Source organism: Aptenodytes patagonicus, chromosome 5 (genome assembly GCF_965638725.1).
Source record: "Aptenodytes patagonicus chromosome 5, bAptPat1.pri.cur, whole genome shotgun sequence".
In the NCBI taxonomy this organism is placed as follows: domain Eukaryota; kingdom Metazoa; phylum Chordata; class Aves; order Sphenisciformes; family Spheniscidae; genus Aptenodytes; species Aptenodytes patagonicus.
In genome coordinates, this window is record NC_134953.1 from 9,714,409 (window position 1) to 9,734,042 (window position 19,634).

Genomic DNA, 19,634 nt, shown 5'->3' on the forward strand with positions numbered 1-19,634 from the left:
TCTGACCTTGAAAATTGTTTAGAAACGCTCTTCAAAATGTAAGCTGTTGAAAAAAAAATAGCCTAAAAGGTCAGATTTAACTTGCAGAGAACTAGTTCAATGTAAATGCTGTTTAATTTCACTGTTGCTGCTGCTGCTTTTTTTGCTTTTGAGTTCTCTCTCATAAATGGAATACCTAGGTATTTTCTGTCGGCTAAACTGGACAGCCGTTGTCGGTTTGTACAAGCTTGTAAGAGCGGTGTTGGTTGATTCTAGGAAGGCTGTTAAGTACGGCTGCGTTTTGTGTGTTGGTTTGAACCAAACGGTCAAGACACCGGCGTGTCTTGGGGCTGCTTTGGGAGCAGAGGGGGAGGACCGACTGTTTTGACAGTCAATACAGATACCCGATTTGGTCTTTCTGGTATATTCTTTTTAAAGTAAGGACAAGCTGCTGAACAGGATGAGAATTAAGATAAAAGATCTTAATTCTCATCTAATAAGCACACTAAAAATAACAAGCACGCTGTTGCTAATGGAGTTTTAACGTTGGATTTTACTTTATTGCAGATGCGTTCTAATTGGAAACTCTTCTCAAAGTTTGAGCGCGGAAGATCGAGTTAAAAAATGGTAAGTTTGTTTTTGTTTGTGTGTTTGTTTTTAGATCAAGCACGCCCGTACTAGCGAGCTGTAGGGTCTATGTATGATGTCGTATTAGAGCAGAACAAACACGTGATGAACGTTATGATGGTCCCTTCCTCCTTGTAAGCGCTAGTGGAAAATTTCTCAACCTCACAAGACAGGATTTGTCATGATTTGATACTCGGATCTCGGTTGTGCATGGGGAGAAAATACAGATTCAGTCTTTGTCTGGAAAGACCTCGTTGTAATTGGAGAGAACTGGTTCTGACACTTGTATGGCAGAAGGTCCCCAGCCGCGATGCTGCTTGCTTCCTTGAGGATTCCCTTGCAATATCCGTTGTCTGTAGTAGTTTTTGCCAGGTACGAAGGCAGATCTGCAGTAAAGGAAAATTTCTCGGGCGGTTGTTGACCCGATTTGTCGTGCTGTGTGTCTCCTGTCGCCCTTTAGGCAAGTAGTCAGGTAACAGGATTACGTCTGTGGGTTTTCTTTGTTTGGAAAGTAGGTACTCATTTTTTACTACTGTGTTTCTGAAAGGTGGAGTCTGGAGCTGTCTCTAATTCTTGCATTGTTGGGGAGAAGAAATTATATCCTCCCTCCCAGACAACTGTAAGTATTTTGCATTCCTCGTTTTCTGCTTTCAGTGTTTTAAGGAGGGGGGGCGGGGAAAGTCTGTGTGTCCTTAGTCTGTTCTTGGCTAGGGAGGGGAGAACGCTTGGAAACGGCTCCGTCAGCCAAAGGACACAGGTAGGAAAAGCTCCGAGAGGCGTGGTTGGTTCCTGGTTTGAGTTGGAGCTTTCCTGCCCTGCCCTGGGCTCAGCGGGCACCGCGTGGGTCCCAGGGAACAGGCCGCATCTTCCCTGAACGGCTGGATCAAACCATCATCTGTGGTGCTCTTAGCAGCAGGGCACTGGCAGCGGGGAGGGCCGAGGCGTGTAAATGTATTTTAGTCGAACTGAGAAGCAGAAGTACAGCACGTGCTCGAGGAAGGTTTTGGGGGGCTTGTTTTAAAGCAGGGACTTGTGCTGTCGAGAAACTTGCTGCCACCTGGTGAGCCAAACGGGGAAGACCGGCCTAGTTCACAGAGCCTGCCTGTATTTAGTTTAATGGCAAACACGCAACGTCAGCACCCGAAATTGTTTATAGTGTTAAACAACAGCTCTCCTTTCAAAGCTTATTAAATTCCAATTGTGAAATGGAAAACTTGCTGTAGTCGTGTCTATTGAATTGTGAATTGGCCTCTCCAGCGAAGAGGCAAATGGTTGGGGCTGGGGCTGGTTTTCCCTTAGAAAGAGGCAGGTCCCTTCTGGTTTCAGTCTGAACACTTTTTGAGAGGAATAGTCTCATAAACAGCTTTCTTTTTTCTAACGTTTTACCTTGAAACGCCATTATGTTAGTTACATGGAAGAACAAGGCTTTTTCAGAGGCGGGACAGACAGTATCTGTTCATTCTTTCCTTGCCTATTTTTTGCTACAATTTCATTATCAATCGTTCAATTCTTGTTGCCCATTTAACGCTTGTTACTAGCATGTAATGAACTTTTTGCCATAAAACAGACGAATGTCATTAGGACATAGAGCCCTATTCATCTGTTCGTCTCGTAGTAGTAGTATGTATGAGCCAGACTTGATCGATATTCTGCTTTGAATGACAGGTGAAATGGTGGGGATTTTTTTAGTCACGTAAAAGGATACAGATGCACTAAAACGCTTTAATCATTAAATGCAAAGCTTCACTCGCAAGGAAGTTTGCTCAGGAGCAAAGAAACAAGAACCAAAGCTTATGAGAATCTTGGTGAAGCTTGGAAAGCTACTGGCAGATGCGTATCGATAGTGGATACTTGCACCAAGGATGACCACAGTAATGCAGGGTGGAATGTCTTTTAGTCTCCCCAAATCAACTTCCATCTATTGTTCGTATTTGAAATAATTAATTTTAATCTGACCCAGGAATTTTAAATTGAACTGTGTTTCTAAGTTTAATATCAGAAAAAGTTGAAAGTCAGATTTAGGTTGCAGAACGTTGGTGTAAGTGAAATACTTAAGCTTTTTTGGTATGGTAAACTTGACATCTATTATTGTTTTGCAAAAACCTTTATGTACGTGCTCTGTAAGAGTGAAAGGTTGGCCACGTTAGAATCAGCTCTACCAGCCCTCGCTTTTTTTGTTTGAGGGTTTTGCTGTTTGTGTGAGGGTGTCCTATAATACGATCGTTATTTGTTAAAGCGTTGCTTAGAAATGTTAGGAAGCACATTGCTGGCTGCTGGACTCGAAGCTTCTGCTCAGTTTATGGCCGGGGACAGATTCACTGCGGCTTTCTAAAAACCCAGGTGTGCTATTCAAAGCTGATCTGTTTAGATCCTTTGAAAACATCCACAGTCATTTATATTGTCTAGGTCACAATCGCTTTCAGTTTGGATTGACACGTGCTCTGTAGATACTGGCTGTTGTCATTGCTCAGTCATCTGCTGCACAACCCGCTCCTTTACAAGGAGATACTTCAAAATCCGATCCGAGACGGTTTCTCCTTTCCATTGCTGCCTTAAGCATAATGGTAACTAACCACTAATGGTAACTAATTTAGGAAATTAAATGTCAGATTCTACCAAGGTCCTTAAACTGTCAGTGTAACATGACTTAAACTAAGCACTTGGCGTGTTTTTCAACATTACCATGGAAAGGCATTGCGGGGTGGGGGGCAGTGCGTAAAATGCTTTACATCACAGCCTCAGGCTTTTTTTGTCATCCACAGTTAGCAGTTCAGGTATTTCAAGAAAGTTGTTGCGTGCTGGAGATTCAGCTGAGACAAACAGTTTAATCTTGCAGGAGTCTGGCAGAGGGGAGGTGGGTTTGTCTGCATCGAAAGGACTGAGGCTCAGGGGCTAATAGACAAGATATATCTTTTATTATACAATAAAGAATATTATGTGCTGTAAATTAAGGCAATTGTAAGTGCAACAAGCTTATTGAATCATCAAGAAGGCGTATTTGATTATACAAAGTTTAAAATTACTCTTTTACACACAAGGATAGTCAGTGTCTGCATAAAGCATGTTACGCGTCCTTCAGTTTGTTTTAAAAAAGAAAACAAAAAACCAGAAAATCCTCTTCTATTGACCAACAATTGCCAGCAGCAAACGCCTGTAATCACCGCTTGTATCACTTGCTATCATTGTAGCCAAAGTCTTCTGATACATTTGTGTGAACATCTGTTTAATTTGCACAAGGTCGATCTATGCAAAGAAAAAAAAAAAAAAAAAGGCACAAAACTTAAACACAGCGTGTGACTTCAACTCCTGGACGTCACCCTGCATCTCCTCCCTCACGGACTACAGAACACGCGCCAAGGCTGAAACGTGCAATTGATTAACTCTGCACGTCTTACCAGCCAGCTGGTCCCTCTAAGGACAGAGGAGCAGCTCCCAAAGCGGGGTCGAGCAGCTGTTCCTTGCTTTGTTAGGGCTGTAGGACCCCAACTCAGCTGAACCTTTGAACCCGAGGTGCTTATCTGCTACACGGACAGGCAATCACAGTTAAGGAAGACAAGCGGTATTACTATCTAACCAGAGATAATGAAATTACTATCTAAAAGCTGGCTTTAAAACAAATTAGCACGTCCATCTAACCCTGCACCCCATAAAAGCTTCATTGCGATACATGATTTCTACAGCTGTGAAAGAAGGACTAAGTGAAAAGCTGGTCAGGGTAGAGAGCTTTCTGCTACACGTGACATTTACAGAGGAGAAAGTTTCTTACCTCGCTGCGAGTGACTATAATTCTGATGAGGGTAGAATCATCTGTGCCAGCTCCTTTCATAGAATAATAAAGCCTTTCTGCAAAAAAGGCTGGGCGATTTAAAGCACATTGCACTGCAATAAAGTATATTTTTAGGATTAGTTCCAGGATTGCATGCTGTGTAGCGATACCTGGCAGGATCAATTCAGGATTTTTGCTGTAGACAGCTAGAGGTAGGTGTTGATGAAGATCCAGTTACTGTGGATTACAGGAACTGTTTTATAGAGCTAAGCTTATTTTCAGGCTGACCAAAGGAGTTATTCCTTTGCACGAAAACTTAGGGTTATTAGCAGTTAACTTCCCTGGAAGTGCTTTTCAAAGCTGGCTGAAACCTTAATTCTCAAATAGGTAATTTAAAAACAGTTCTTCTCCTTGGATGGCTGGTACTGGGATACAAGGTGTTTTACTCGTGTTCCACTGCTAGAATCTCACTAAGAAAAGTACAATTGTAAAAAGTTCTCACTCTAGTAGTTACAGAGTGGATCTTGTTTCAGTTAGATTGTTCACTCTCAGAGACGAGCCTTTATTCTTTTACATGATTCTCAGAGTTGAATGTTTCCCATAAAACTCTTGAGCAGAATATAATCTGGGGATTTTTGGCTTATCCACTCTGGCTACAGAAATGCTGCCATTTTGGTAAGCACTGGCAGGACTGGTGTCTGCAGATTCGCTAGCAAATCACACCAATTCTCACTATCAGCAAATTGCACTGAATTTGAACTGCTTTACTATAACAAGTCAGCAGGAAAAAGCGAACTCAAAACAGGTCTTCTATTTTGCTGAAGTTTTCCTTAGCAAATACTGAGCTTTTTGGGGGTAGGTGGTGGTGGGGAAGAGGGGTGGAAAGGGAACTGTGCCTGAAGTTGGTTCCGAGATCGTGTGTGAGAGCGATTCAGCTGTCCCTGCTGAGGGGCCACACAACCAGAGTCAGGGCTCTGTTACCCTGGTACTGGCATCACTTTGCGGAGCTCTGGAAAATACAACTACAGGCACTAACCAGTGACCCTTGTTTCTGCGCAGTTGCCTGCCTTCCCAGAGAAGTGACAGGTAGTTCCTATGTAGCCTTTTCTTGTTTCAAACTGACTTCTTCATGGTGGGTGCTTATTTTCTCCAGTTAAGTGTAAAGTGAATAATTTGAATAACTGAAGTTACTTTTGTGCTAGCAGAGTCTCAGATTGTGTGTTCATTTGCCGTATGGCCAGTGTTGAACTGGATTCTTCTTCAGTTACGTTTAGAAGGTTTAATTCCTAAGGGATTAGGGGAGGGAAGAACGTATCACTTACAAATAGCCTTCAAACCACGTTCCACGTTTCCAGAAAATTCTCGGTCAATGCTGCTTAATAAATCACGATTAGCAATCTACAAATAAATGAGATTAATATGTGGATAATAAAATGCAGTAACAACAGCAACCTTAATTTAAAGTACACTGACCAAGCTCATTTGAAATCAGTGAAGAACTCCTACCTTGGAGTATGCCTCAACTGTTGCTTTCAGTTGGGGAAAACTTCTGCTTGCCAGAACCATATTAAAGCAAGATTCATCAGTCCCAAGTTTTCCTTCACCTGCTTGGTACAGACGCTGAGCATCTTCTTGAGCTTTTTGATAATCCACAGTTTGATTCTCATCCCGATTACCCTAAAAGCAAAGACAACAGATGTCAAATGCAATTACACAGAGAAGGCTATGCTTTAACTGCTTGCAGCGTAGACCCCAAGCATGTATCTTCAAAGCTTGAAGCAGAAAGAGTAATACCAGTTTGAAATACATTACATTGCTTTAAAACTACTCTTGGTTTAATATTTCTTACAGGCAACAAATACAAAAGTGGCCCAGAACCCTATCTCTAGGGCATGCTTTGAACTGTAGATATACGGACTCAGATAATTTCACCCTTACGTACCATCTCATAGTTCTAATCAAGTACTGTACTTAAGTCTCTATTTTACTTAATAATGTAAGCTTTCTCTTGATTTGTTTGTTTCTAGGCTTCAAGTTGCAAAGAATCTTCCCAAACGAACTAACGAATTATCTTACTGAATATGAACACCTGAAATATCTCAGGTCTTCTATTTTATTTAGAATTGCTAATTTCAAGTAGGAATGTCTCCAGAAAGCACTTACTTATAGTTGTAATATGTCAGAGGGGCTTATATGACATTTTATGTGCTTTGGTTTGTTGGTTTTTTTTTTTCTTTTTTGCTGCCCAGTGCATGGATGGATACTGCTAAATGTACTGGCTGAGTAGGCTGAATACATGCTCTCAAATGCTGCTGTTATCTATAGCGGTTAATATAATATTTAAGTGATGTGCATGTCAGTTATTGTACGCTACTGGATTTATCAAAATAAAAATTAGCAGCATAAGCTTCTCAAGGTTTGCTTTCTTGTGGATTTTTACTTTCTAATCCAAATACCTAGCGGATAGCTGAACTCAAAGGTAGAGGTAAACGAGATAGAGAAGTGTCAGAGAAATTCTAACAGCAAATAGGTGGATTGCTCAGAGAAACGTGGGATGTTGCACTAGTACACATTTCTTCCTCAACATGGATAACTGCAAGTTACTGTTCTTCAGCACAAGAGCAGCCCTAGTAAATGATACGGGATAAGCAAGCTCCAGTGTTCACCTGAGTTCAATAGTAGCACCTCCCTAATTCTGGTGATGCGAAGGGAAGGAAGGCTATGGTGTAACTTGGGAGGCAAGTTTTGCCCTGTGGTACCTCTTAGCTTGTTCGTAGGGATTCTCACAGGTATTCTACATACCATAAAGGTTAGCCTATCAGATTCACCCAAATTATTGTGTTAATGTGTGCAAAAAATAAAAAGCATCTTGCTTTAACAGCAGTGTGGAGCACTGCTTTATAGTACCACTTGATCACATCTGCTCAACACGGAGCACGAGCAGGAACTGTTCATAGATACTTCCCTCTCCCCAGAATAAAAATTAACTGAGTTCTGTGTACAGTGAGATCTGACTGGCACGGTCACCTCTATTCAGGCAAGGATTAGATAGGAGTGGGTATACTTAAAATGGAATGAAGATTCCTCAAACATTCAAATCTGCACCAGTTCAAAAAAATACCCCAGAACTATCCATCCACAACAGCGACATCTGAGATTAATACAGGGTGCTAAATTAGGTCACACAATTCGTCATAGATCTGTAGATAGGAAGTATCTCCTCCCTTGAGGAGGAACTGAAGTGTCGTATCTTGTCATTAGGGAATAAATTAATGGCCCGGGGCTAATTTCTTAAAAACCTGGCTCTTGCTAAGCATACACAGGCTATTTATGGAGCCGTTATGACTACATGCATTGAAGTCAGACTGTACACCGTTATCTTACCAAAAAAAAAAAAATTAAAGCTCACTTGGCACATAGATATAAGTAATCGTTCAAAGTGTCCTGAAGTGTCTGCTCTGATGTCTTGTTCGATGTCCCTTCCAAATTCTGATTTATAGCAGTTCACTATTTCTCGTATTTCCTGGTTTGTCCTTGTGCAGAGGATCTCAATCAGCACTCTCTCCTGAGTGCCTGCTCCCTGTGGGCAGAGGAAAAGAGGGCATAACTACAAAGCGCTACCTATTCAGTCTCCTTCAACTGTGAAATTAAGCAGTCACCTGTTATTTCAAAACTTAATACAATCGACACTGTAAGAACAGTATCCTTGCAGTGTGAACGCACCAAGTCTTCTGTATACTTAAAATGGAATGAAGATTCCTCAAACATTCAAATCTGCACCAGTTCAAAAAAATACCCCAGAACTATCCATCCACAACAGCGACATCAGCCAAAGTTAACTGGAAAATGGTTTAGGAAGGGAATTCTTTGGCAACCGTAATCTGGAAACATACTGGAGGAACGTAGAGCCTTATGATAATCATTAAAGCCAAAGATACACACGTAAATTCTGTTTTGGTCAGCGTACAAGTGTGTTCCCTATTCCAAATGTGGCCGCTTCCTCAACACGGAGCACGAGCAGGAACTGTTCATAGATACTTCCCTCTCCCCAGAATAAAAATTAACTGAGTTCTGTGTACAGTGAGATCTGACTGGCACGGTCACCTCTATTCAGGCAAGGATTAGATAGGAGTGGATCTATGTGCGGCTTCTAGGTAATGTTGTAATAGAAGGTTTTTTTAAATGGTGGCTATTGCCTCCACTAAAGCCAGATCTTCATTTAAGCGCCCCATGCTTTAGGAGGTCTGCATTCATATGTGGGTTAAGTTACTCGTTTCCAGTATTGGCCACCTGCGAGCTGCTGCAGCTCAAACAAGCAAGAAATTCTGGTAAACTGGATGTACCAGTTTACCTGAGTTAAAAGTTTAAACCAACTACCTCACCTAATCTCTAATGCAGTCTTAATACTTGAACAGATACATGCATCATCTGACCTTAAGAAAATATTTTTTCATTGTTGTCCTTTTGGAAAAAACCTGGGATAATCCAAAAATATCTTTCAGTAACAACCGTTTGTTCCTAGTAAGGAGAGGTACGTACCTTCAATTTAAACAGCGGTTACAGTTTTAACAGCACCCTGGCCCTTTCTAGGTTCTAGCAAAAATTATGACCAAGTGGCAGAGAACAAAGTTCTGTCCTGCAGCGTTTCATCCTCTGCTGGATGGGAGAGCTGCTCTGAATTGGCTCATCCAGCAGAAAAGAATTTTAAGCCCCGCAGTCCTGAAATTTGTTTGCCACTACAGGATTTTTCAACAATGCAGGGATCAGGTATTCTCTTTTCCTAGATGAGCATTTTAAGATGGTTTTAAACTATTTCATTCACAGGAAAACCATACCTTCATTGCATGACGTAAACTCCAGGCATCGTAGTAGGTGCTAGGCATGAAGAGTGCTAGAATCAATTCTTCCACATTTCCACTTAACTCAGATTTCAGATCTTTAATTAAATCCTGTTCAATTATAAACACAAAAAGGGCTTTGGAGAGTGTTAGCCATGTAGATTATATACTGAAGAAAAGTCAAACTAGAACTTACTTTTGTGACCGATTTCTACCTTTGTGCCGTTTTTCCTGTAAAGCTTTGCTTTATTTCTTATAAAGAACTTCCCTCTGTCCAAAACTTTGACAGCTCAGCTCTTCTCCATTATCTCCTCACTAATTAGGACCTAGTCAGGTCCTGAAAAATGCCACAACTACAAAATTTCACTTTAAGTTGCAAAAAATGACAGAGGGAAGAAATTAAATTATCTCAGCCTTTTATTGACTAACCAATCCTCAACCAGTTTCTCTGTTTCTTAAGAAAAACAGATTTCAGTGCTGGTTTTTGTGCGTAACTCACTCAGTAGTTTCAGACACTAATACAAGGACGGTTTAAGCTTGATTATTTTCTATCTATCAAGCATCACAAAAGCAGAGAAGCTTCTTGTTTGGTCAGAGACAGAGACAGCCCCCAACCTTCCCCCACCCCTGCTTCTGCCAGGTATCAGGACAACACCGTGTTAAATACCAGATGTCCCCCGGTACACAAGGAATATAACCAAAAGAAGCGCATTTAAAAAATGCCCAAAGCACTCCCCAGGACTAAAATGCAATCAGGCAGTTAAAGCAGCAGTTGAAAGTTTGGGTTTGGTTACTGATTCAAAGAACTAGTGAACATACCTTGCCATACATAGTCTTGAAAGCTGCCTTGATTTTTTGCCTTTGATCACTGGAGCGGTTAGCAACAACATTGATGATAGCCTGCTCATCAGTTCCTTGGAAACAGAAGGGCAATTTCATGTAAGAACTCGTAATAATCCCTCCGAGACTATGCATTTTATAACCTTGCATTTGGGCATAGTTACATAATAAAGGACTACCATGTAAGTCTACCAAATTTGCTATGTAACTTCATCCACTCGATTGCCCAAGTTGTTTTGAAAGTGTAACTTTTTAAAAGCTTGGGGAGAAAAAATGTATGGTTAAATAAAAATTGAAGAAAAGGACAAAATGGCATTAAGAAGTTAGCTCAACAGAAATGTAAGCTTCTATCGCTTACTTACCAAACCCCTTCATAGCTTTGCGTAGAATTTCTGCGTCCCTTCCAGCATCGAAGTTTGGAGCGGCTTGAATTGTGCCCTGGGTACACTGAACCATTGCTGCAGGCTGAAAGTAAGAGTCACATGTAACTAGCTACCCTGCACAATATAAAGTCAAATTAAATTCACAACTTTGGAATCAGTACTTCAGAAGGAGTTGTCCATTAGTTCCCTGTTTTTTCTCTAACACAGGATCAGAGCGACATTTAGTTGTGTTGAACAGCTTTAGCCTACCAATGCCAAAGCGATGCTTTTACCCAGTTGTATGGATGAAGATCTACTTGATGAGCAAGTATACACAGATACAGGGTTATGATTTTGTTCAGGTTGTACTCTGAGTGTAGCTGGGAACTCTTGATGCAGAACACGCTGTAAATTGTTGGAAACCAGTTGTAAAAACATTAGAACTACAGAAGCCACTTAAGATTGATTATAGCAGAGGATACAGCACATACCGGACCAGGCATTGGTGATGGTGCTTGTCCACCAGGATATCCTACTGAAAATAAAGAACAAGATAAAAGGAATTAATTAATTAGGTCTCCTCTTATTACGTAAATGCTATCTAATCTGAAAATAAAGCCATTTACAGACCTACCACTGCACAAAAGCTGTTTCCTAAGTAATGCTACCTATCATGATCAGTAACTGAACTTCTTGCCCTTGGGAATGATGGGAAGAAGCAATCACAGACGCATCCTGGTACACACACTGGCAAGGCAGTTCTAAAAAGACTAAATTTACTGGTGCTGTGGGAACAGGAAGGATCTCTCCTTATTAAATATTGCTATCTTTGACAAAAGCCAAGATAGCCCATGTAAATGAAGAATGCGTGTCCCGTGCTCTCTTTTGAAGTCATATTATACACTTCAAAATGTCTAGCATGTAAACGATAAATATTAAGAATTCATTGGTGCAAAAAGAATTGAAGGAATCTCATTTTGTCATCAAAAGCACTGTGAATACAAAAGCTACAACTACATGTCTTTGTACTGGAATTTTATTTTTATCCATAATACATACATACAATTGTTACCATTTTAACAGCAGCTTAGTTATTATTAGAGTTAACAAAGCAATCATTAAAAAAAAGGGTTTGCTGCTCTGAATTTCTTGCAAACACAACCGACACATTCCAGGACAAAAATCATCTTGATGGCGACTGACCACTCAAAGCATTAAAAACACTACACCATTTTTAAGCAATTGTGTGCATTCTCCTTTCCACTTCCCCCACTAGGCCAGGGATCACCATGAACGCACAGATCTGAAAAATGCATCCATTTCTTTGAGATTAACAGAACCGCTAGATACTCATTGAATGTGGGCTCTGGATTTCACAGTTCTCATCAGATAGTTGCAGTTTGAAGAAGGATAAGCACCTAAACCACTACATCATGACCATTAATCAGTGACAGCCATTCCTTTTGGATGTAGCACCTATAGAGATGGTTTTCATCAGCCCTTCAGTGGTCTTGTCAAGAAAGGTGGTAGCAGGTGTACAGCATACAAACCTCAACAGCTAAAAGTAACAAAGGTAAGGGCCTAATTTGTTACTACCTATCCTGGGACCTCTTGGTTTAACCTTGGATGCTTAAAGTTTCTTATGTATGACATACCTGAAATTTGTGCTGGCCCACCTCCAGCATAGCTTTGGGCAGGAGTCTGTGTATAGCCACCAAAGCCAGGGCCAGTGGGAGGCACACCAAACCCAGGGCCTGTAGGAGCTAGGAGAAGGAAGAAAGAGACTTTAGCACGCTTAATGTTTTGTACTTGACTTCAGACACAACATGAGCCAGGTTATTGAGTAGAGCTATGCAAGAGACTAATTTCTCTGTGTCTGTGCAACGGCCCAAAACCATCAAGGCCCTGCCATCGGCACGCAGGTATTTACTGCTAGACAGCAATCTGGCTGGCTGCCTACATGCTGCTGCCTAAATCGATCGCTGAACAAAGCTGCTTTTCTTTACTACTTCTACCAAGCACAGGGAATGGTTCCACCAGAAATCACTCCTGAGGGGTACTCTAATAAAGGATCTTACCTCCAGGATAAGGTGGCATTCCTCCAGCCTGGGGAGCTCCAGGATAGCCCCCTGGGGCAGGGTAGCCCCCCAGGGCAGGATATCCTGCTGCCCCTGGATACCCAGCACTGGGTGGTGCTGCAGGATAGGTCCCTCCTCCTGCCGGAGGGTATCCTCCAGGAACGGGGGGATAGGAGTACTGACCGGCTGGCGGATAGACAGACTCTTGTCCTGTCGGCTGAAACACAAAAATGGGATTTCTGTACGCCTGCTAACGGGACATTAAAGTAAAAACTCTCAAGCTACCAAAATGTCTACATGTATAACGTGAATTATGTAATTAGATTCAGCACTTGAAGTGGCAGCAGCAGAATTCCTGAAGCCTGGATGGGGGCCTCCTGGTTGGGTTTTCTGATGCGTCACACATGTTGACACAGAATCAAAGAGTGCTGCAGGGTGGAAGGCACCTCTGGACAGGCTCTGATCCCATCCACCTTCAAAGCAGGGCCACCTTCGGAGTTAGATGAGGTCACGCAAGGCCTTGTCAAGTCTTCAGTATCTCCAAGGAACAGCGAATCCACAGTCTCTCTACTCTCATGGTGAAAAGTGTTTTCCTCAAATCAAATTACAATTACAACCTGTGGTTGTTGCCAGCTGCCCTTTCACTGTGTACCTCCGAGAAGAGTCTGGCTCCAATGTCTCTATCATTCCTTCTTACGTAGCAGAAGACTGAACAGATCTCTGCTTAGCCTTCTCTTCTCCAGGCGAGCAGACACGCTCCTGTTTGTCCATCTGTCTGTTGTACTGAGAGGCCACAACCGGACACGGTATTCCAGATGTGGCCTTGTGAGCACTGAGCACAGAGGAATAATTGTTTCCCTTGACCTGCTGGCTTTGCTCTTGCTAAAGCCTGGTACGTCATTAGCCTTCCCCCCGGGGACACGCACTGCTGAGCCACATTCGACTTGTCAACCACCAGGACCTCTGGTCCTTGACTGGTAAGCTGCTACTTCTATCCCGCATAAGTAAGAGGTGAGCTCACCTAGGCTTGCTCTCTATGAATCATTAGGAGCTCACCTCCTGTTTTTATAGGACTTTTAACAGCTTAGTATCTTTGAAACTTCTGCCTCTCTTGCACAACCAGTATCTTCAAATGTTACATGGTGAGAACTTACAAGAGGTGTTGGGTTTTTTTTTTTTTCCCCATTTCCTTTGGAATCCAGGTTATAAAGCATGGATATTCAGTGACTAAATCTGGACCACTGAGTCAGACTGAACACCTATTACAGGTTTTAAATAAAAAGAACAAGTCAAACATTTATATGCCTTTGTTTTGTTACATGTATGACTTACCAGTCATACCACAAAGGTTGCTATCAGCATTAACGTACGTTAGAAATATTTACTTGAATGACCGGGATCTCTAAGGGAAAACCCTGTAAGTTAAAAGTCATATACGTATAGATCTTAAAAATCAGGTATTTAAAATCAGTTTCATAACAAAGCATAATGTATGGACTCATTACTCACTTGCTGGGAATCATCTTTACTGACTAGCTTTAGAAATATGGGTCACACATTACATACAGTACACACTCATTCTTGAGCCCCGAAAACAGAAATGAACTGCAAAGCAGTAAAGTCTAGCTCAAACGTTCTCCTTGGGTTTGGTTGCCCCAAGATTTCTACCCCCAGATTACTGTGCCCAGGCTATATAATATTCTCTTCCCCAGCGGTACAGTCTAACATTTCTCTCCCAGACTCGACAAAAAGATTTTAACGGAATTTAAGAGTCACAAATCCAAAATTAGGATCCTCAAAAGCCCTGCTCAGATAACTATCACTACTGCAGAAGAAAATAACTTCACATTGTTTTTTTGTACTGGTTATCACTTTGGGCCTCATCAATGAGATTAGGAAACCTAGAATCGTTGATATCGAATCTAAAGGGTCTCTTAAACTCATCCATAGAAGTTGGCTACATTTTAGATGCTAGCTAAGAAAAAAAATATTTTCAGATGTAGTAAAAAATACATTACAGCTACAATCATGAGGATTCAGCAGAACCTTGAGTGGAGAAAAGAAATCCTGGAGTTAAGAAAGTCTGGTTTCTAACATGTTTGTCTTTAGTTTGACTGACTTTAGTGTTTCAGAGGGAGTAAGGGTAAATTGTAAAGCAAAATAATCGGAGAATTTATTGCATGTATTTATAGCTTTTCAGTATCTTAATGGGATCCAGGCTGAGCTCCATGCTTAAGTCTAGTTCTGTCCTACATAAAAACCAGACCATATAAAATTCCCACAATTGCAGTATGATCAGTGCCATATTAATAAAAGCACACAGTTGCATCTAGCTTTGAAAAACAATGCAGGCATATCAAAAAGACTGCAGTATCAGTCACACCTGATACATTCCAGCCTTCCATGAAGTTTCATTGGAATTTTTAGTCCATTCAGTCATGAGCTGAAGGTGGAACAAAGTCCTGCAGCTGAAGGATAGGGGGTCAAAGTCAAGATACGGTGTCCTTTATCCTCAGAAAAATATTTACTTGGTGCCGTATGAAAGCTGGGCTACTTGAGTAAAGCATTCCAAGCTCTTCCTGAGGGTAATGGCCACTGAAGTTTGTTCAGCATCTCTGTAAATCCTGGGATACGGGTATGCAGAATATTTGGTAGAGACTGTGGTAGAGACTGGTTCAGAGATTACCTCTGACCCTGTACGTAAAGGCCTTCACATTTATGTAAAAGCTACTGATACTTGAAAAAAATTATTTGCTGAGATAGTTAGCTATATAAATAAAAACAAACTCACAAGACAAAGATAAACTAAAACAAGACCAAACAATCAAAAACCTTTCTGGAACAATAGGCAACATTAAAAAAAAAGTCTTAAACTTCCTTCTTGGAATTCTTATGAGACAACTGTAAAGTCATCCTCAGGGATATATAGATGAAAACAAAGACCATAATCTCTACAGAATACTGTATGTGAACTGATAGCTACTATTTACACACAGAGCATAGTAAGAAGGTGTATTCACAGAATATAAATACATTAGGAATGCAACACATTCAAGAGCCATACTTACAGGATAACCAGGGAAAGCAGGGTAGCCACCAGACGGGGGATAACCCGGGTATGACATTCTGGGGGGAAAAAAAAAATATATATTTTCACTGTCAAAGCACTACATATGAGTTTGTAGTAGTTACTTGCTTGCTAATTACCTGTTAAATCACTTGAACAATATGTTTAGTAGGTTTAGAATTGCTCAGGAGTACTTGTCAGCTATTAAACCCACAAAACCTTTCCTTTTCTTCATACACATGACCACAGCAAGCAGGATTCAGAAGGGAAGCATCTTCAACTTTGTAATTAACTACCACTCTTATTTAGGGTCAGACAGACACTGAAGCATGGTAAGAGGCTGAAATACAGGATACACTTCGAGGTGCCAGCAGGAGGGGGCTGAGCCCTTTGCCAGAACAGAAACAGAACGGTCAGGCTAGAGCAGGGCCCCAGTCCTGCACTACACCAAGCACCTGTCTCCTATCACCCTGCACTCCTCCACTCACAGGGGTAGCTCCTGTGAGAAAAGCTGTACCCTATATATCCCGTGTAAAATGGTAATTTGATACAAACGTGTAATCCCCCAGCATTACTTCATTTGTGTAGAAGATTTCCGTTTCCTGCCAGTAACTGTTTATTTTAGTCCCATTTTTAATAGAGGGGCTTGGGGAGTAGGAACAGAATGGGACAGAGATCATCCCCCATGTTGCCAACCACTTGGGCAGGGAGTTTCAAGGCCATTAGCCAGGTTACAAAACATTTAATGGCAGGAAAAAAAATCATGTTAATGCTAACCAGCCAGATTCCCTGATCAGGGCCTGGGAGTTACTCACGGCATGTTTCTAAGACGGTATGCACCTTAGCTGCACAAATCAAAGGACATGGGAAATATAAAAATGAATGCAATACAGCGACTGATTATTCACATTTCTACGTATTCACTGGCCAAACCAAACGGGTTTGAAAGCAGAATTCTTACTGCATTGGACCATTAAGGCAATAGGTGGTCACAGAATTAAACATCTGAGACTTAATGTGGAAAATATTAAAACTTTGAGAGGTTAGTTCAATTAAGAGCCAAAAACAACTTGCAGAGAAGCACAGCTATGCCATCTCACACTGATAAACTTGGATCATTACTTCCAAATAAATAAAGGGGGAAGAACAACATGAAGCATATTTATAAATCTATGCTCTAATCATAAACACTGCTAATGGCTATTTATTTCCCTAAGAAGAAATACCTTAAACCAGTACCTGTACAGTATTTATTACTGACAGCTGCTTGAATGGACTTTAAATTTGGCTTTCAACAGCACATTTCTTTTTGTATTTCTGACTTTAACACTAATTGTAACTCCTTTCAGGAACAAGATGACCAGCAACACTTCCTTCTGATTTCAGTTTCACTCTTTCCGCTTACAGGAAAATATTGTGTCAGCAAAACTGAATATTAAAGAACAAACAAAAACTTCTTCAGCTTCATGTAATTCAACTAAAGTTACACCATTAAGAAGACAGGATTGTAAAGCCTATAAAACTTGTTGAGGTGCACTGTATAATTTCCACTGTACAACTTACTGTATTTTTCATGATCATGTTTCAAAATCAACAGCTGGTGATGGCAACTCAGCTGTTTCAACAGCTGTAAAAAGTTTAATTTGTACAATAAATGGGACCCAACAATCTTTTAACTATATTAAAATATTGCAAATTTTAGACTTATTGGTAAGATACTTAATTTAGAATGAATTTTTCAGCTATGTGTCTGATTTACTAGCAAACATCTCATTTTCAAGCAAACAAGCCATCAAGCCTATGTCGTATTTTTGATTAGCAAATTAACCACCCGTGTAAACCTGTGACTTAAAGTGCAGCGGTAAATTGTTTAACACTTTCCTTACTTTTGTTGTATTGATTCCTTTTCTAAGATTCAACTTGTGATGTGACTTCTTTTGGGCCAGGTACTGGGAATTGTGGTATTTCATTTAATCATTCCCCTCTTAACAGGACCCTGATTCCTAGCTGTCATTCTTCTGAATTACAAAAACAAAACAATGTTTTCTTTGCATTTGCTTGATCTAGCTGAATTTTTCTTCTTTTTTATTTGTAAAAAAAAATATTTTAGAGTAATAAAAGGGTCAAATAAGGACCACTGCTTCAATTACTTCAGGCCTTTTATAACTAGATGGACATGATGCTAAATTGGGATTTCAGACTTGCCTCTGACACCAGTTACAACAGTCTCTTCAAAACTTACTATGACCAGACAGGAATATTTACTGAAACAGCTGTCAGTATGTAGATATGTTTTCCAGGAGATAAATTAAGTCACTTACACAATATTAAGTTCTTTGTAAACATTGTCCTGCCGCTGCCATAGCACATGGCCTCACTTATCTCAAGTGCAAGCAGAACAGAGGCTCTGGTATTACTACTTTTATAACCAAAATAACAACAGACTTGCCCATCAGATTTTAATTTCCACTCCGTTTTCCCTGGACGGGGCACAAGGCGGGGCCCAGCCGGTGGCGGGTTAAGCCGCGGGCCGGGCGCTGTCACAGCCCGCCCGGGGGTGAGTCAGCGGCGGCGCCGGCCAAGGGCGGCTGCGGGCCGCAACACCCGCCAGCATCCGCCGGTTTTCCTCTGCGGGCTGAACTCGAAATCCGACGGGGGGGGGGGGCTCTTTTTTTCAGGGGGCAGATGTAGCTCTGACGGTGTAACATCAGGGGACACGCTGAACTCGGCGCGTTGGGCAGGAGTTCAGCATGTAAAAACAGAGGTGTCTCTCTGCTGCTGCTGCTGCTGCTGCTGCCGCCGCAGCCCGGCCCCCGCGGGGACCCCCCAGGCCCAGCCCCGCACACGACGGGGCGGAGGAGGCACCGCCCGGGCCGGGCCGGCCCCGCCCCGCGCACACCTGCGCGCCCAGCCGAGGACGCCCCCGCCGCCACCACCACACCCGCCCACGGAGCCTTTAAAGGACCTCGATGGGGCCGCCACTGTTCCCCCCCCCGCCCCGGCCCCGCCCGCCGGGCGAGCCACCACCTCACACCCCGTTTCGGTGCGGGAAGGGCGGTCACGTACCGCCCTGGTCTGTCCCCGCTCCCTCAGCCGCTAGCCCCGAGCGGGCGCAGCGAGCCCTGCGGCGAGGCACGGCTGCGGGCGGAGGCAGGTATTACTCCACTTACTTCTGAGGCGACCAAAACCTCGCCCCCGCTCCGCACCGGGAGCGCAGGACCCCGGCCAGGGGGGTGCGGCGCTCTGGGGCGGGCCGGCGCCTCCCTCGGCCGGACACCTGCCGAGCCCCTAGCCGGCGGGCGGCCGCGGCTCCGGGAGCCCTGCCCCAGGCAGCCGCTCGGGTCGTCCCGGGCCCCAGCACGCCCGTGCCGCAGTGCGCAGCGGGGCTGGGGCCGAGCCCCTCCCCGGAGGCGGTGTGTGAGGAGAGCCGGCCGGGGCCTGAGGCGAGGGGCGCGCGAGTCACGATCGACCGACGCCTCCCCTCCTCCCCCCCCTCCAGCTGCCTCACCTGAGGGGAAACCTGCGGAGCCTCCGGCCTCTCTCCCGCAGCTACACCGCAAAATGGAGGCTGTGGGGCCGGGCGGCACCCGCCCCGCCCCCGGCACCGAGCCCGCCCCGGCCCGGCCCACGCGCCCCGCTCCCCGCGGGCAGGGGCTCCGCGCCCGAGTGCCGGCAGGGCCGAGGCGGGCCGGCAGCGGCTCCCGGTGGCGATCGTCCTGCTAACCCGGGACCCCTTTCCTATCTGTGCAGGTTTGCCCCATCTTGCTGAAGGGAAGCTGCAGTACACCCAGTTCTCCTTCAAAACGGCTGAGAGGTAAGTTCAAAGACAAAAGTGCCACAGAAACGCAGAGCGACTTGCCAGTGGAGCTGTGTCGGGGGAAGCATTCAACACGGGAAGCGCCAGGCGATGCCGTCCCGCGGGAGTCCGTAGCTACCCGCCTAGGAAACGAAGGGAGAAGTCCACACTGCAGTTTCCTTACGGCACCACTGCAGTGGAGTTCAGCCCTAATGCGTGTAGCTCTAAATCGAGTCTGTTATCCAGTAACACGTGAGTCTTTAGATCAACATCATCGTTCA

The 19,634-nt window shown here is 43.3% G+C and overlaps 1 protein-coding gene and 1 long non-coding RNA gene across 5 annotated transcripts; one reads left to right on the forward strand and one right to left on the reverse strand.

Annotated features, from left to right (window-relative positions):
* Positions 1–549: 549 nt before the first annotated feature.
* Positions 550–6,785, forward strand: LOC143160639 (uncharacterized). The gene is made up of 3 exons (XR_012995426.1): positions 550–606; positions 1,154–1,225; positions 6,400–6,785. It is a non-coding gene; the product is annotated as an uncharacterized LOC143160639 (long non-coding RNA).
* Positions 3,500–19,471, reverse strand: ANXA7 (annexin A7). Of its 4 annotated transcripts, none has more exons than XM_076338579.1 (13): positions 19,417–19,471; positions 15,559–15,616; positions 12,491–12,707; positions 12,068–12,175; positions 10,904–10,947; positions 10,413–10,515; positions 10,030–10,124; positions 9,208–9,321; positions 7,782–7,952; positions 5,879–6,049; positions 5,695–5,770; positions 4,373–4,485; positions 3,500–3,849 (listed from the first exon to the last, which is right to left on the reverse strand). In XM_076338579.1, the coding sequence occupies exons 2-13, from the start codon at positions 15,613–15,615 to the stop codon at positions 3,727–3,729; spliced, it is 1,392 nt and encodes a 463-aa protein (XP_076194694.1). In that variant the 5' UTR covers position 15,616; positions 19,417–19,471; the 3' UTR covers positions 3,500–3,726. The 4 variants fall into 4 exon arrangements, with proteins under 4 accessions (XP_076194694.1, XP_076194696.1, XP_076194693.1 ...); XM_076338581.1 differs by lacking the exon at positions 19,417–19,471 and adding an exon at positions 19,066–19,145 and having other exon boundaries at positions 10,904–10,944; XM_076338578.1 differs by lacking the exon at positions 19,417–19,471 and adding an exon at positions 19,066–19,145.
* Positions 19,472–19,634: the final 163 nt, after the last annotated feature.

Bases quoted from the DNA above. Each gene is read 5' to 3' on its own strand.
- ANXA7 (XM_076338579.1), bottom strand. From the start codon at position 15,615: ATGTCATACCCGGGTTATCCCCCGTCTGGTGGCTACCCTGCTTTCCCT. The intron at 5,771-5,878 runs GTAGGAGTTCTT...ATTTATTTGTAG, and splicing joins CAGTTGAGGCATACTCCAAG to ATTGCTAATCGTGATTTATT. The intron at 3,850-4,372 runs GTAAGAAACTTT...TTCTTTGCATAG, and splicing joins TTATAGTCACTCGCAGCGAG to ATCGACCTTGTGCAAATTAA.